Source organism: Calypte anna, chromosome 3, assembly GCF_003957555.1.
Source record: "Calypte anna isolate BGI_N300 chromosome 3, bCalAnn1_v1.p, whole genome shotgun sequence".
Lineage (NCBI taxonomy): Eukaryota > Metazoa > Chordata > Aves > Apodiformes > Trochilidae > Calypte > Calypte anna.
Genome location: NC_044246.1, coordinates 44,779,475 through 44,797,975, shown reverse-complemented (window position 1 = coordinate 44,797,975; position 18,501 = coordinate 44,779,475). Strand labels below are relative to the sequence as shown.

Sequence of the window (18,501 nt, the reverse complement as noted above, 5' to 3'; positions counted from 1 at the left end):
TTAGCATTTGTCCCACTAATTTTGACATCAGATTGTACCATAATTCAGGTTTAATTACAGCTCACTTCCTCCAGTGCAGCTTGGTGTCATGATGTGCATGTATACCTGTAGCACCAAAGAGACCTTCTCACTTACAGAAATCTTCCTGTCATGAGGAAACATCCACCCAAGTTTGGCCTAAAATATTTAAATTAGATATGAATATCCCAACATGTACTTCACACAATTAACCTAGCAAATGCAAATTACTCCCCTGCATTAGAAAAGTAGGTCCCAATATCAAGCAGGCAGAGGATGAAAAGGAAAAAAGGAAAAATTACTTCAAAGATTATTCCTGCTTGAAGTTAGTGACTAACCAAACACCCTGTGTATATACTCTGTGAAAAAAAGTTCCTTATCAGGATTTTAATTAATCTCCTAGGTTCAATGTAAGAACAGATGCAAGGACAGGATTGCAAATACAAGCTCTAGAATAGGGAAAGAGAGAAAGTAGCTAATAGTTGTTTTTCCTGTCTTTTTGGATAAGCAACGCTACCTTAATAGTGGAAAGCAGGACAAGAGCACAGCCCAGTGCAAATGAAATGGTTTTTTAACTGTGATGTTAATAAATGGGAGAAAAGCAGGGATGTAGACAGAATTTACTACATCTGAGCTTAGTAGCATATCACAGATCTGCAGCAAAATTGCGTTTCAGATGATTTAATGGTCTTGAGTTCTAAGGCTGTCTGAATCTGAGTCATACTGGGTATTTCAAATTTTGTAACTGGTGTTTGGCAAATCCCTTATATCGTTCTTGTAAGGCTGTATCTTGCTCCACCTGAAACAAGACTTGTGGCTTGCAGGATATTTAAGAAAAAAATATTCCCTTTCTCTTCCACTCCCAGAGAAAAACCTGTTTTATGAGGTGCTGTGCCTGCTTAGTAAACTGCATGCTGATTTTGGAAATCAATAGCACACCATTAGCACATCTGCCCCTCAACATAGGCAGGTTTTTTTAATGATTCTTCCTTCCTAACTTCTCAGATTAAGTACTTAAAGTACTGCCATACCTAAGTCTTCTTGCAAGTTTCTTTGGGAGTTGGACTCCATGATCCCTATTGGTCTCTTCCAACTCCAGATAATCTGTGGTTCTATGATAATTTGCTACAGTGTACTGGAGATACAGGATTCCTGCCTCTGTGTTCCTCTGTGGTGTATAATATTAAGCAATTAAAGGCAATGCTCATATAATTAATTTGCAATATGCCCCTGATTCTTTGTTTTCCTGCATTTGTTTGGGCTTTGTAAATAGTCTTTATGTCACAAAATACTTGTTTTGACCATGGCTTCCACTCACTTTGTTTTGATGTTTTATTTAGTCATTACTACTTTATATGCTTCCTGGTTCACATAATAGCACTTACCTTTTAAAAATATTAATACTTTGTAATGTTGTGACCACAGAAGTCTTCTGAGTATGTGGTCCCAGTTACTCCTAGTTACTCAGGACTTTGAAGCTACCTGTACCATTGATTTATCTGACTTGTGGATGGAGCCGACTACATCTGGAAATTCTGCATTGAAAATAAATAAATAAGGAATGGGTTTTACCAACAATTTCAGACATTTCTTGGTTTTATCTTCCTTGAAGTCCACTCTAGGCCTCCCTGGGGTTTGATAAGAGAGATGAGGTCGCTACTGAGTTCCATGCACTCTAGCTGAAGTCTCTAGTTTTTCCTTGAAACTCTGTAGATATGACTGGAATCTCCAGACAGTGTTTAGTTGTGACAAATCCTTCTTTGAAACAGCTCACCTTTTCTCATAAATGATACAAGCAGCTTAGACTAAAGTTGGCCCTAACTTAAGTGCCTTAGGTGGGTGCCAGAGGTGAGCTAGAGTGTCTGCCCCTCAGCCTTGTGAAAACTCCATCTGAAAAGTAAGAGTCTCTTCCTTACCAACGTCTACACATTTATTTTCACACATTTTAAAATTTAATCCTCATGTTTTTCTGACTCTAAAGGTAGTACAGCCTTATGAACATCTTATTAAAGATACTACTCCCACTAGCTGCTCCACATCCTTCAGTGTCTTTATCACTTTGTAGTTAATAGGTTCTGGCTTAGTAGTATTTTTACCCATGTTCACAAAAATAAGCATGGCTCATTTTTACACTCTTAATCACCCTGATAAACGAGGCCTCCATTAGTCATACCAGTCTCCTGTCTCAAAATGCTTTCGAGTTTTTTTTAGGGTTTTTTCTGACAACTGCAGAAGACTCCAGGTAGCTTTCTGTCAGCTGCTTCTGCCCCCAGTCCTATCTGGATTGATATGGGACCAGTATTTATAGTTAAATGCAAGTCTGATTTTCAGGTAGTGTGGTAGTCATCCTGATCTGTTACAAAATGACCAGCTCTTTTTTCATCAGGAGTCTGACTTTATTATACAACAGGACTAGAATGGAGACTGGGGACATTAAGGTCCCCTCCTTTTTCACCATCATCAGTGTGTGCAGAAGAGTCTATTCTGAATCATGCAGAGCCCACAAGTGGGCCCACACTTAAAATACTGGCCTGAGGTCTCTGACTTTCTGAGGAATATGATGGCAATTTTTTGTTTGAAGAATAAGGTTCAGTTTTCATAGAAGATGACCCAGATGCTATTAGTTACCATAGTAGCAGCTGAAATGACTACCTGAAAACAGGTTTATTGTGAGGCATATATTGTATACCATTAATGGGAAAGTAGGATAGCTTGTCAAAATGTACAAAGATAATTATTAAAGATGACAAAATATATCCTTCTACTAGCTTCTTTTCTAAATCATTGAGTGCAATGTATTATTATAATAATAAATCCAGTGGTTTAGGCTTCTTCATATTGTTTTTTGGGAACTTTCCAAAACTTCAACTCATTATCCTTTTGAGTCTTGTGAGATAAGCAAGGTAAGAATACTTGTCAGATTCCCTGCTGAGTTAATGAATATGAAACAAAGATATGTAGCCCATCTTTATATTCAAGTTGTATTAAATACAGAATTTCTCTGTAAACTGAGTGCACTAGTAAAACTGTCTCCACAAAGTCAAAGGCTGTATTTAAGCCCTCAGTGAAATTCTGCTTGATAGGTTTTTTTCCAGTTTTAATGTCAGTACCTTTCTTTTTGTTTTTTTCTTGGCAAACAAAAATGTAAAATCATTTTATTATGAACTCTGTGTCAGAGAAGGCTTTAAAATAGAAGTAGTATAGTAAAGGGCATAAACGCAGCTAATTTATTCAGGGCACTTTAGATAATAGAGTCCTAATAGTAGGGTTTAGTTTACATATGATTTTATAGTACACAGTAGTGTTCTCAGTGGCTTTGTTAATCTGTGGATCAACTTCATTTGTTTAACTTCTTTTTTTTTCACAGTTTAGCTACATTCTTTATAATTTTTTATTCTTGTCTTCATATCATCTTCAGCAGCAGTAGTAGTTGAAAACTCTTAGTTTAGCTGGGAATCTTTATCAAAGCTGCTGTTCCGTCTCCACAGGTCAAAGAGATTGTGGCACAGCACACTAAAGAGTGGTCTGAGATGATAAATACACACAGTGCTGAAGAGCAAGAAATCCGTGATCTACACTTGAACCAACAGTGTGAACTACTGAAGAAACTGCTGATTAATGCTCATGAACAGCAAACCCAGCAGCTAAAATTTTCACATGACAGGTGAGCAAGGCAATACTGCCTGATTATGAGGGCTTGGTTTGTGTCTTCTGTATAATGTTTTAGGTTTTTTGTGTTTAAAAGTTCCTGTGGTGCTGCCAAAGGGCTGTCTAGTGGAAGTAAAAGACATCATACAAGGTTGAGATAGGTGCAGGAATGGGCTACCTAGCTGGGTTAGAGTATCTGAACTCACTGAACTGATACAATGAGCGGTGGTAGTTTGCCATCAACTGTGGATGCTTAGACTTCACCCATGAACTTTACAAGCTGGAAACTTGAAGTATCAAATCTAGAAATATTCTCTAAAGTTGCTGGCAATTATGGATGTGTGGGTGGATAGCGTTGGTGATTATAAGAAAAATCCATGGAAGATCATAAAAAAAACGGGTAGCAGGATAAGCTACATTAGACTGATGTATTATCTTTGTAATCTTTGTATTTTCTGCCGTAATCACTGAGAATACAGAAGATGTTGCAAGACACTACTGTCTTGTTTGTAATTAACCATCCTGACCATTTGAAATAGGTAAAATTAAATACATATTGTATGCACAGTGTTAAAAATGGCAGTAAGCAGAGGAATTGTTTGTATCATCTTTTATGCGAACAGCCTAAAAGCATATGAATGCAAAATGTGCATACATACATATATGTTTATATTTATTCATATGTCATTTTCTTCAGCATAAGAAGCGTGGGGGGAAATGAATAAATAAGTTACATTTGAAGAAGGAATTGAAATTATTTTTAAATTCCTGAGTGAGAAAACAGCTTATCTTTGCATCAGAGAGAACACATGCTGGGACCTACAAGCTTTCCATCCAGCAGAGAATTGTCCCGGCAAAAGGCTTTTAGTGAGCTCATCTTTATGTTAATCTGTCTTAACCCATCTTTTCAAGATGTCCTGCAATACATACCCATTCAAAAATGAAGTCCAAAATTCTTAAATTGTAATACAAATGCATCATTCAAAATAAACTAGCCAGAGGAAGGTGCAGTCTTTGGTACTGTATCTCTAAATTGTACCTGTCTGCATCAGCCCAGGAGAATAACATCACTGAGAGTAAGAACCAGACCTCAAAATCTGCATCCTGATAAATACTAAGATGTTCTTCTCAGTGGTGCCAGCAGGAGCAATCTTCAAAATTCCTTCTGCTTTATTCATTGCAATTAGTGTGTTTCTGCTTATCAGGGATTTTGTGTGTAACCTCTAAATGTGTAGACTATCCTATTTAAAAAAAAACAAACAATATTTTAAAAAAATAATTAAGATTGTGTCTGAATCTATGAACATTTCAGATGAATTTGGAATGTAAAATACTGAAATGTGAATAATAATGCCCCAAAGAGATTTTGCACTTAATAATGTGTAAACTTTTTTATAGAATATATTTTTGGTAGGAAAATGTATACCTTGATAGGGGTATGTAATAACCAGGAGACAACTTGGGTAACTATAGGAAAAAAATTCTGCATCTGAGAGCAGCGTGGGAGGTGGATCAGACTCTCAGCGTGCAGTTCCTGTGGCTTCCCTGTCTGTGAGCAGAGGTAATGAGTTTGCTATCACAGCAGAGGACACAGGCCTAGTAAGAGAGATCAGGAATCTAAAATGATGCCATTATCTGTTCTAGGATACTTTCCCTCCGTGTGCGGTACAAAAAGCAATTACAGTTTGTGCTTCGAGCTCATTTAAAAACAGAGCAGAAGACAGCAGATACTACTAAAAATTTGAAGCTTATTGAATTCTGAGGGTACTGTTTTTTTAATAGAAAAGTTTTCTAGACATTCAAATTACACTGATGACACGAAATAACATATTAATGCACTTTAATATCATCTAAACATATGTATAAATTCCAGGGATAACCTTACATGCTTATAGTATCCCTTTGGAATTTATACAAACATGCCTCTTAGAGTTGCAGTCGGTTTGATGCAGTAACATTTCACCAGTGAAATCGTGCCTTTCATGTGCTATGTTTTTCAAAATCTTTTTTTTCTTTACCACCCTGACTTATCTACTTCCTCTAGTTCATTCTGGCTACAGGTGTCACCACCCCGGTGAGCAGGAGTGATTTCTCTGTGGGGCAGCATGAGCTGAATTGAAGACTCAATGTGAAGCCCCACTCCAGGCAGTTGAGCTTTGGCCCTAGAACACTAGAACTTTGGCTCCATCTTTGAGAAGTGCTGTTGCAGAAATGAGGAGTGGTCCCTACAAGGGCTTTTTGGAGATTTTAAAATGATCATAAGATTTTTTTCATTTCTTCTGTGAATAACACTTGGAAGGAGTGAAAATCCAACACACCCAAAAAGACCCAAGAAAGCAACTCAGAGCTAGATTATATTTTGCAGAATGGAGAAACAGTTGTGTATAGATGCAGCCATATCCTTGACCAAAGCCTCATTTTGAAATAATCAGTGATGCACAGTAGTCCTCTAATCCTCTTAACTTCTTTCCCTCTGAAATTGTCTGATGCAAATAGGCAAAATCAATTTGAACATCTACATGTAACTTTTTTCATATCGCTGAGCAGAGTAATAAAAATAAATTATTTCAGTACTGCTCTTAAGGTAGTGTGCTTGAAAATGACTTCAAATTCAGTATAAAAAAGACAAGCTTTTATTTGGTGGAAGGACTGCTGGAATTAAATGGGCTCGTGAGACAACATTTTTTAGAACCCAGTCTGATTTTTCCTGTGATGCCATGGTTTTAAATCTGTATTCAGCAAATGTTTCATCTTGTGAACTCTTGGAAAAGAAAAAAAAACAAAACACTGTGTTTCTTTATTAAAATTTTTAAGCTTTGGAAAATGTTTCCTCATGGTGTTTAATGATTAATGTCCTTTAGACATGAAAGAAAACTAAAAAAGACTTAAGTTACATTTCATTACTTTGACTATGCTGTCCTGTGCCATGCCCCTCCTCTTCTGTCCATATGAAATACTTAGAATTTGGGGTTAATAAGTGCAATAATTGGTTAGCATTCTACTTAAGATCATTTCTAGAAAAAGAGACTAATGCATTGCCTTGGTTTGTGACAGGTAACTTTTAGATGCTTATACACTGATGGGGGCTTGGCAAATTGTTATTTGCTGGCTCATTTCCATTTATAATTCCTGTTTAAATAAGCACTTAAGATAAGGAACAGCAAGTGCTGGAATGTTAAGCAGGCAGAAAGCAAGAGGTAGCCTTTGGGGACAGCCTTTTAGGAGCTTGTCCGACTTACCCAGAGTGACAAAAAACCTCCTGCTCACTCACAGTTCATAAGGCATTGCTGTAAGTCAACATTTGTGACATTGCTCCCAACAAAGAGTCTTAATTTCTTTTTCTTTTTAAAACTACAGGATATTTATTTAATTATTCTCTGCTTCTCTACCTTGTCTTAAACAAATGAAGAAGTTTTCCACCTCCATAGTCAAACCCCAGCACTCAGAACATTCATTACCCCTGGAAGATGATTGCCACCCTCCTGTTTAAGTTATCTTGTATCACACAGAAGGTTGATGAAAGGTTCATGGGGCAGAAGGAGAAACTAAACACAAGGCTGATTGTGGTTTAAACCACAGGGTTCTTTTCAGGCCCAAAGCAGAAGTTTATCATCTCATACCACAACTAGCAAGTATTCTTGCCACTCATATTGCCTTTACATTCTGAGTGAAGGATTTGTAAACTTCTTAGACAGTTCTTAAAAGGAAAGTATATTTCCTTAATGGCTGATAGTAGCTCATACTTGGGCAACTCATATATACTAGAGATAAAAGGAGTATTTTATACCCTTTTGTAAGATTCAATGTGTAAAAATGCTTAAAACTGATCTTTCAGATATATTGTCTGGAACAAACAGAGATTTCTGAACGCTTGCTCAAACTGTATACAGTCTACCCAAAGGGGGGCACTTTTCATATGGTTTGTTCTTTCTTCTTCCTTAATGCTCCAACAACAAAATTAACCACAAGGACAAAATTACCAGAGTAATATCAAGAAGCCAACCTCAACAACAATAAGATTTAGGCATTCACGACTTTGTTTGGTTTTGCCTAGGGAAAGCAAGGAAATGCGTGCCAACCAGGCTAAAATATCTATGGAGAACAGCAAAGCCATAAGCCAAGACAAATCTATCAAAAATAAAGCTGAAAGAGAGAGGTGAGTATCAGAAATTCTTCACCATGAGGGTAGTAAGATAATGGAATAGGTTGCCTAGGGAGGTCATTGATGCACCCTTCCCGGGGGTGTTTAAGGCCTGAGGCTGGATCTTGATGATCTTTAAGGTCCCTTCCAAGCCAAACCATTGAATGAGTCTATGACCTCCCTTCTTGAGAGGAGAAGACTGCTATTAAAGATGGACAGGTGAACTCAAATTTAGCTTAATATACTTTTAGATTACTATTTTACAAAAAAATGTTGCTTTTCTTCTATTTAGTAATTTCATAAACGTAATTCCCTGATCAGGAAAATACAAAAATTCTTTATGCTCGTTAGCTGTGACTGACAGGTGTAGATCTAAGCACACTATTATATTGAAACACATCTCTAAGAATCATAATGACTGTACTTGAAGTGCATTATATGTTTTTGATACTGCTTTTTTAGTGGATTTGTCCTGAAATGGAGTCTGAGGCTTGGTTCTAGTTGTAGACTAACTGGAGAGGCAGCATCACTGAAAACACAGAAGGTGGTGCTAGCAAAAGGTTTTTGTCCTCATCTATTGACAACACAGAGAAATGGAACAAAAGGAAGGAGTGGTAAAAATTATGATAATCAGCAGAGAGGGTGATGGAGATATGGGTGAAGAAGCAGACGTACTGCAGCACAGCACACATGTTGCTTCTCCACCCCTGAGCTGAACTGCAGCCCTCTCCCTTATTAACGTGCTGGCATTGGAGACCTGGCCAGCATCCAGGCTTGGCAAACTGAAGTCACTGCTGCCCTTGTGTAAGTGGGTTATGCACAGCACATTTTGGGATGACAGCCTTAATTGACTTGAGAAACGAGAGAGACACGTGCCAGTACCACTATGGGGGGTTTTTTTTAATCTTTTTTTTTTTTTTTTTTTTTTTGAGGACTGATCTGCATTGTAGCTATTTTAAGCTGCTTCTATTTATCCTAGAAGCTCACAAATAAATAAAAGCAGAGCCTACATGCTGATGTCTCATGAGCCTTCTGGGTTTCCCCTTCACTTTGGGTTTCCCATCTGGCTCATTTTTTCCTGTTCTACATTCCCTCCTTTGCACTGGGCAATTTTAGTCAAAAGACTTGAACTTGTTCATGCTGAACTAAGTCCCTTGAGTGTTACAGACTCCTGGATCATATCTGGAAGATGAGCTGCCAGAACCCTCAGAAACTGTATGCTTAGTTAATGTTAAGACCTCCACTCATGCCTCTTAGACAAATCTGTTCCCAGGACTGAAAGCAGGCTGAATGCAGTTCTGATTTTCAGGTTTGCAGTCTGTCAGATCCACCTTTTTTTCCAGATTTTTGAACTGTTTTGGGGATATTTTATGATAGAAATCTTAGGAAGAGCCACTTTGCAGTTAGGTATTTTATGGTAATATTAATTGTATATTTATCTTTTTGCTTAAATAACAGTTTTGGTAAGCATTGGTAAGCTGTAACTTTATTTACAATCATAGGATGTATTTCATTAGCACTGTTAAGAGACATAGCACTTTTTATATAACAAAATAAACTGAGTGCAGTAAGGGATATACAAACAAATTAAACATTTTTTAAAGCTCAGTCCACCACTCTTGAGTAAAGGAAAAGCAAACTTTATTCACAATAGTTGTCTTTTTTTTCAGGTCTTCAATCATATTATCAATGTACTTAGAAGCCTTTAATTGTAAAGCTACATAGATGGAGGAGTATACAATTTGCCATTAGTCCCACATGGTATAGATAATGAGATGCCAAATTATACCTTATGAGTTTGTGATTCTTTCTACCATTGCTTTTGGGTTTCTGTTTTTCCAACGAGTCCTCATGCACAACGTTTGCATTTTTTCAGGCGAGTGAGAGAACTGAACAGCAGCAACACAAAAAAGTTCCTGGAAGAGAGGAAAAGGGTAACTATAACCTTGACAAAGTCACTGGGCACTATTTCTGGATATTCATTTTCATTTCCCTGTGTTGAGAATCCAGAATCTGTAAACAAACAGATGTTTGTACTTGCTTTGTTCCATATACTTTTAGTGTAAAAGACAATCTCTATGTAAAAGGAAGCTATTTTAAATTAACAAAATTACTGTTAATTGGTCTGTATTTTCTACTGTTACATAATATACATTTTATATGTAATACGTATAATAGAAATATGTTAATATATTAATAACCATTCTTAAGATTTAGTGATAGAATAGGCCTCCTGTTCTGTGCCATGCAAATGGGGCAAGACTATATATATATATATGTATATGTTTCAAGTAAGTTTTTATTTTGCTTGTTAATAATGTGCTACATTTCCCCTCATTATTTTCAGCTGGCAATGAAGCAGTCAAAGGAAATGGATCAGTTGAAAAAAGTTCAGCTTGAGCATTTAGAAGTCTTGGAGAAGCAGAATGAGCAGGTATCTTATTTTTAAAGCTTAAAAGAAAAGCAAGCTAGTGAAAGCAGTAAGCAGAATCAAGCTCAGTAGAATGCTTCTGAATGTAAGTCATTACTGAACTTGGGAAAATGACTGCCTTCCTGGTCACTCACCTACTTGGAGAGTTAAAATGGAGAGCTGAGGTGACTTAAGTGATGAACCAAAATTTTTTCTAAACCTGTAAGAATTTGACTACTCAGCCAGAGCCATGTTGATACTTGCTACTTAGATATGACAGTCATAAAAGGCCCAGCACGTCCATTTTAATTACTTCCAAAAAGTATCTCAAGCAAATCTGTTTCCTTCATTTTGGAACTCAATTTTTAGTGCTGATTGGAAAATAGAGTTGAAACACATACACAGACCATCACCAAACTCATAAGAGACAGTATGGACTAAATTCTAGAGATGTGTGGTAGCATGGGGAGTTTTATCTTTACTAGTACACCCTTTCCTAATTAAAATAGCTTATTATTTTATTCTGGTTTATAAGCTTTTTATTATTATTATTGAAAAACTGCTTGGCAAGAAAAGGAAAATTTTTATCTTATTTCTAGTAGAAGCAACACTGTGTTCTGAGCAGCTCCCTTGCTAAAAGCTGGAGCCAGCAGAACTGTAATAATTGCAGACTTGCAGTACTGCACTCACCCAGATGTAAGCTGCAAGGGGGATATATCCAGCAGTTCAGTGAGCTGAGAGAGAAGGGGTGCATTTAATACCCATTGCCTTCAAAGGTTACATACTTTGTAAGTTATTGAACATTCAGAACTTGAACTTCGTGGCAGACATTGTATTCTGATTAAAAAGCCATCTTGCGAAGGGGAAGGAAGTGTACACAAAAGTCAGATGTTTCCACGGGAAGGGAAGAGTCCCAAAGCTGCAAAAGCTGCATCCTGGGTAACTTCTAGGGGGGGTGAGGGCACTCAGGATCACAGCCAGCTGCTACCAGCAAGCCCCAGCCACCATCTCTCTGTCTTCTGATGGCTCCACCTCCCTTTTGGACAACTAAAATTCCTAGTCTGTTCCTTCAGGTTTATGTAGATGCTGTCTCTAACATCTAGCACGAATTGATGTGTCAGTCAGTCTGCTCCTGAGCAATATCTGCACATAATCAAAAGGTGGGGGGTAGCCAGTACTGGGTGAGGCCCTCTAGGCTATCGGGGATCTATAGCATCACTGTAGAGAATGGGATGGAGAATTCCCTGTAAACTCTACTAGCTGACAAGAAATGATGGGCTTGATCCAGAGAGAAGTGTTGTTAGTGGCTTCTTTGCATTCACTTCAGAGAGCTTTGCATTCATTAAAAAAACCAACCAACCAATCAACCAACAAAAAAGTCTCAAAACAGGGAAGGTAACTATAGTTGTGCTTTTAACTACAAATGGGAAAAACACTAAAAAGGGAGGGAGGTTTCTGGGAAATACACGAGTCAATCAAAGAAGTTGGCTCTTCAAGCAATTAGAAAATTCCCTCGCCTGGGGTTAAAGCTTCTGTTGCTGAGAGACATCAGTAGCCTTCATGACCTTGCTCATATGCCATTTCAGTGCAAAAATGGAACCAGCTTCTATCAATCAGTGATTAAATGGAGTAAGACCATTCAGGTGCTGGTTATCACTTCAGTGTGGGCACATGGTGGCCACCACAGGTGTAGCCCTTAACAGCTTTTTAACTCACTCTAATTTGATCCATCAGGGCACACATTTTCACACCTGCTGTTTTCACTTCCTTTTAGCCCCAAAATGCAACAGCACAAACCACCAGCTGGGCCTGGTTTCTTTGTTATAGACATTAATGTATGAAAGCTAGTTGGATCAAGGTAAAGATGGTATTTGTTTAAAAAGCATTTTAAAGCTTGATTTTTTTTTTTCCCCTGACCAAACAGAGGAAATTAATTTTCATACAAATGTACAGTGTGGAGTAGTAGATGGGTGGAAACAGCCTTCAGTACAAAGTGTTATGAATTTAAATTTGTTTTGGTTTATGTATGTTTTTCTTGCATTAATTTTTCAGTCTCACTTCAGTTTTCATTCATTTAATTTGCTTCTTGTTGTATTACTCAATTTTGACATTATTATTTTTGTACAAACAGCTTTTGAAATCCTGTCATGCAGTGTCTCAAACACAAGGTAGGATGGATGTATAATAAGCAAACTATTATTTCAGTGTGCTTTCCTTCTAAATTAAATCATTATCATTGGAACCCTCTTTATAAATGCAACCATTGGGAAGTACCATTGACAGAGTGAACACAGTGTTAATCTTGTTTGCACACAGATATTTTAGCCTGCCACAGCATTAGCAGCATTCTGTGCCTTAGCATCTCAAATGCAGGTGCATATGAACATCAATGTGCAGAAGAAATATTCAGAGATGAACTTGTATTGTAGATTATCTGTCGTTACAGAAAGGTACGATTAGAGCTCAAAATTGTGTCTGAGAATTGTCTATCGATTGAAAAAAGCCATTTTAACGTTAACATACGTGTGATTAACTGCTGATGCTGATAGTCAGACAAAGGGTATCCACGTGTATTAGTATGGTAATAAAATAGGTAATTCCACGCTAAGAATAGCAAAATATAGAATAGATGGCTAGAAATAGCTTTTTAGTGTCTAAAGCAGAGAGGCTTTCAGTGCTTTAAAATTCACTTCCAACACATTACAAGGTATGAAAATTATATTTACCATTTGGCTGTGCTGCTGACTTCCTAAATAATTGTTACTCACAAAAAATCTCTATTAATCCCTGTCTTACCAAGGGAAATAGTTGTATTAGGCTTGAACATCCAATTGTACAGAATTGCCTGATCCGAATTATTTTCTTGAATTGATACCACACTTCTATACTGCACCACTGAGTCTGACAGCAATCTGCTTTAACAACGTTTATTTACGGACATATAATGAGGAAAAAAAGCAGGCACTAGGCTAGGGAAAAAAAAAAAAAAAAAAAAGAAGTATTTTTATTCTATTTAATCCGTAATATTGTTTCTAAGCCTGTTGTAGATCTTGCTAAGCAAGTGTGTTGAGAGCAGAGTCCATGAGCTGCCACTTGCTTTATGAATTCCCTGCAGCTTCAGTGCTGCCTTCCAGAAGGCATCTTCAGGTATGGTGCTTGTGTGTTCAAGTCAGAATGCACTGGCTGAGTCAGCCTCAGACAAAGGAAACCAGCATCCTGCTCCTACGTTAATGTGTTCTTTGAAACCAAGTTCTCTCTAGTATAGTTCCCTATACTATATACTAGCATGCAGAATACTTCTAGGATACCTTGTGCTAGTAGTTAAGTCACCAGTTAAAAAAGTGAAATGTGTGAATCACTAAGAAAAAACCCACAGGGTTCTATCAGGAATTTCATTTCATATCCTGGCAAAATCCAGCCAACATTTCAGAAGAGGTTGTACATATTGATTTATTTATTATGTTTCCATATTTTCATGTTAAAATTATTTCTTCATTACTTTCAAGCTTTTAACTCATTTAAATTGAGAGTGTTGATTAATTTTTAATCATATTTATGACAGCTGCTTTGCGATTATCATAATTACTTTTTCCCCAGCATTATGATGATGATTATGAAAGTACAAGGCTACATTTTTCAGAAAGGTGCATATATCACATCTGCACAAACCCACGGTTATCTTACAGTAATAGAAAATTAATAGCTGGGCATCTCATTACTTCAGATCTATATCTGCCCATTTTTGCATATGCAAATAGATATTGGCACATCCAGAATAGGTAACTCCTTAAGCAGGATCTTGTATAGCAAAGTTTTTTTGTATAAGCAACATCTACAACCCTTTGAGGAACATAGTTCACATAAATCAAGTCCAGTAATTGTTTCTCCCTGCATGACAGGCACAGAGCAGTTCCACCAAAGACAACATTGACTTGGTTTGACTCTTTCTACACCAACCCTAACTCTCAGGAGCTTGGTTGCAAAGATGGATGGGTTAGATTGCCCTCTGGGTCAATTTACTCAGAGTCCTTTGGGTTATGGATTTAAATAACTACCTAGCTTGAGAGCCCTTGGAGAAAGTGAAGAGATGGTGACTCCCTGTCCCTTTAAACTGCAGAGTTTCAAACCAAAGTGCTACTTCTGATCTGTAACTGAGCCACAGAAGGAGTGTGTTGTGTGTATGCCCTTGACTGAAAGTGAGAGAAAGGGAGGGAGAGGAAGGGAATTAAAAAAAAGGGTCTCTAAGCAGGGGATTCCCAGGCCACTTATCGTTTCTGTGCAGTGCTTTAACTCTGCTTGCAAAACCCCCAGCATGCATAGTTTATAGCAAGGTCTGGCATATGTCCATTGCTGTGCTCTGCACGATTCATATGGATACAGTTCCAGGTGGAATCAGTGTGTGTAATCCCATGGAGTATGTAGCAGTAGTGTACTCCTGAGGTGAAAAACACTGCATCTGTAATTGTAAGGATCTCCAGGCAGGATGGAGATGAGATTTTTAAAATCATTCTTTAGATTATTTTTTTTAATTCTGATTTTAAAAAATTTCTTAAGAAACCTACTGCAAGGAAGATGTTACACCAGTGGATTTTTGATCTTTTGTTTTCTTTATGAAAGAAACAAGTTTAGATCATAGATTAACTCTGTAAACATTTGAGGAAATAATACATTGCAGTACTTGCACAACAGCATTAAAGCATACATTGCCAAAGACATTTTCTATCAGGAGAAACAGTGAAATTGCCTCGTATTCATCCTAAAAATAGAGCTTCCTCATTTTATCATACATTTCTTTAGAAAGGCAACCCATGAATCTTTGAATAGGATAAAAAATATTTCCCAGTAATATGTAGATGTAAGAATTGCATCTGATTTTGAAAAGAGTGACACTGGGAGGGGGCACAGGAGGAGGGGGGGGGCGTGTAAACATAACGTTACTACATGTATCTTCAGTGTGTTTTGCCTGTATTTCAGACACTATTGTATAAAAACCATGTACCTCATTTTGAACAAAAGGCCTAACAGTGCTTCATGTGGTTATTTTGGATTGCAGGCAAAGGAGATGCAGCAGATGGTGAAGCTGGAAGCAGAGATGGATCGCAGGCCAGCAACAGTGGTCTAAAGCCTCAACAAACAAATTGAAGTTGGAGAACACAGCATCTTTAAAATGAGAGCAAAATAGAAAATTGCTTAGATTGAGAACTGGGCTTTTAAATTTTGTTTAGGCTTTTTTTGTTGTTGTTTTGGGTTTTGTTTTGTTTTAATATATTAAGTGTAGCTATGGACCACCAAGTCTTAAGGTTTGCATTATTCCTTTTTTAACACTGGGCACTGAATTTCCTTTGTTGGATTTCCGTAAGAACTCCCCTTGCTCAGAAAAACACTAACCAGAAGATGAAGGCAGTTTTCAAACCCAGTCGTGTGTTCTTTCCTGTATCTCACCAGGCAGCTTGTCTTCGTCAGAATTACACAATCAGAGCCTTGAAATACAAGAGATATTTTTAATAGTATCTCTCAAATGGCAACAAAACTGTAGTCACGTCATGTTATTTACCTTTTGTGTTCTCATATGGGGTAGAGCATGTAGAAAATTAGTGCTGCCAGATCCTGACAAGCAACAACTAATCAGATGCTTGGCACCTGATGACATCGAGGCCACTGAACTGAATCTTCTACTAAGGCACCATGGTAATCAATATAGTAAGAAGCTGAGTTGGGGCAATTTTAAATTATATTTCAAAGCATTTTTCAGGCCGCAGACTGTGGCTGTTGGAAGTTAACTGCGTGTATTCAAAAGGACAATATGTACAAAGTCATCAGCCGAATTCATCAACTGTAACAGTAACTTGACAGAATATTTCTGCAGTCCAATGATATAATTCACAAGTGCCATATCAACTCTATCATGTTGGAAAGAAGCAGATATCCTGTAACAGTTACTGCAATAGTTACCGTGAAGGAAATACAGTGTATTTGTGCCAAAACTGATCAGTGCTCTAAGGAATTGCATATTAGGCACTTTAAGAAAAAGTTTACATCCTACATTGCTTGTATAGAAATTGCATTTTGATCCAGTTGCTGCAGATATCAGATATTACAGTACATTGTAACTTAAAGATTGTTTAAATGGCTTTTGGCAAAAAGTTTGTAACTGTGAAAATGTAAAAAGTATTTATACACTTCAGAACCACAACATTGTAGAAAATCACATCCGTGTTGCCACGTGATAAAATTAGTAAACAGAAATGCTAAGAGTATGCTTGCATGTAATACTAAATGCTACTAAGACTATAATGCCTACTATATGACCACAGCCGTTCTACTAGCTGGTAAATACTGAATAAATGTGTGGCACAGAATATTGTTTGATTAATTACAAAGACTTTTAGCATAACAAGGTCTCTCTATATTTGTGTGTATATTAATTACGTGGGCATTCTTGATACTTGTAGTAAAAGAAAAGTACATAACTAATTTAATTTTACACAAAAGTATTTATGCAGATTTTCAGAATTTCATATCAGGAATAACCTTTTTATGTCCATTAGATATACAAACAATTTGCTAATGTGTCAATTTGCATGTTTCCAGCTCTTGCTGTAGTTATATTGCAAAACAATGCATGTAAGCATTCCGCTTGGAATTTGTCCATGCTGCCAATTGAAAGAGGACTGCATGGAAAACGAGTAGTTTAGAACAAATCAGATTCCTGATTTCAATGTACTAAGCACCAATTACTTTGTTGTATATGCTTGTACAAACAAATTCTACATATTCCTATAAACAAAATAACTGAAAAGAGATAATTATGTTATTGTCAGTCCTGAGATGAAACTTTCAACTTCTCTAATAAAAACCTCAAAAATTCAAAACCTTTAGTTTTGACTGCAGTGAATTACAGGATGGTGGTATTATTACTGACACATTTTTAGTAAGCTGTAATTCCTGTAAAAATGTGCATAGTGTAAATATATTTCTATCACAGCTTATTATTCAAAGGAGTCTTATTTCTTTTAAGTGATAGAAGAATTGTGCAGCATTGGTCCTTGCAGCCTGCAGAACTACCTGAGCGGAGTGCAGCAGCCCTACCTTGAGATGCAGCAACCCAAGTACAGTGTAGCAACACTACCTTGAGAATGCAACTGAGGCAGAGGTCAGTGAAGTTTTTAGGTGTTTAAGTCAGGATTTAAAACAACTTCTGATGTCTGTCCAGAATTCCCATTTTGGTGCTGCTTAAACCAGCGGAGGCATCTCTTAGTCCTTATGATTTGTAATGTTTTCGAGACAAATTGTGTACTGGGAACAGCTTTCCAAGCTCTCTAAGCTTGGCTCAGGTGCTGAAGGGAGCTGAGACCACTAATTTTCAGAGCATGCTGAACAGAATCCAGCACCTGAAACAAGGCGGATTTTTTGTTTTTTAATTAAAAATGTCTTCTAAAACACGGCTTGTGGAGACAGTGCTGTGAGCTGGGATTTTACATTGTTGCCTACTGCAGTGATTTTTAGCCAGCAAGAAAAAGCAGATGACAGGCTGGATACAGAGGGAACCTCAGTATGGTAAAGCACTGGACATCACTAATTTTCTTAGGCTCACTGGAAATCACTGCCCTACCTGTTCAAGTTTTAACTGGAAATGAAGGACTAGGGTTCAGCTCACATCCCTCTCTGAGGAAATCAAACCTACCTGCATTCCCTGGCAAGTATTCTATATATCAGGGAATATGCTGGTGTTGGAAGGGTAGAAAATGTCCCCTTTCAATTCTGTGCTCACTGCTCAGCCAGAAAGAAGCAAGACACTAATCCAGAGAAAAAACGTGCTTCTGTGAAACTGCAGAGTTGGGTAACCTTAGCTTCCAGTCTCAGCTGCCAGAACTGTTAACGTATTTCATCCATTGAAAATTAAGCATAAAATGCAGACGGCTATTTGAAATTAAGTGATGAATTTTGTCAGCTAAGTATTTTGAAATGCTGCTTAAGTAGTATTTGATTCAAAAATTATTTGAAGTTTGGCTGCTAATGTAATGAGGTGAGAATTTCCATTGAGATGAAATAGGCTAATCAATTTGAACATTGATACTGAGTTAAAGCAGTTTAAAATGTCATTCTCTGCCAGGGTGATGGATTCCACTTCGCTTAAAATTTCATGGTGGGAAGTGGTAGGTTCTCCCTCTCTGAATCTCTTCAAATAAATTCAGTGCAGCTGCACTGGGGGAGGGTCAGGACACCTTGGCTTCACGGGCAGCCTGATAGTCTTCCCGTAATGTGGGGGTTGGTCATTAACTTG

General features: G+C 37.4%; 1 protein-coding gene across 1 annotated transcript in view; it reads left to right on the top strand.

Moving 5' to 3' along the window:
* PLCB4 (phospholipase C beta 4) overlaps nt 1-17,089 on the top strand; it is a 196,212-nt gene extending 179,123 nt beyond the window's left edge. The window contains exons 34-39 of the mRNA XM_030448201.1: nt 3,507-3,682; nt 7,721-7,822; nt 9,684-9,741; nt 10,155-10,241; nt 12,349-12,385; nt 15,271-17,089. Coding sequence (XP_030304061.1) covers nt 3,507-3,682; nt 7,721-7,822; nt 9,684-9,741; nt 10,155-10,241; nt 12,349-12,385; nt 15,271-15,359 — 549 coding nt within the window. The 3' untranslated portion in view covers nt 15,360-17,089. The remainder of the gene's footprint in view (nt 1-3,506; nt 3,683-7,720; nt 7,823-9,683; nt 9,742-10,154; nt 10,242-12,348; nt 12,386-15,270) is intronic.
* The last annotated feature ends 1,412 nt before the right edge of the window (nt 17,090-18,501 follow it).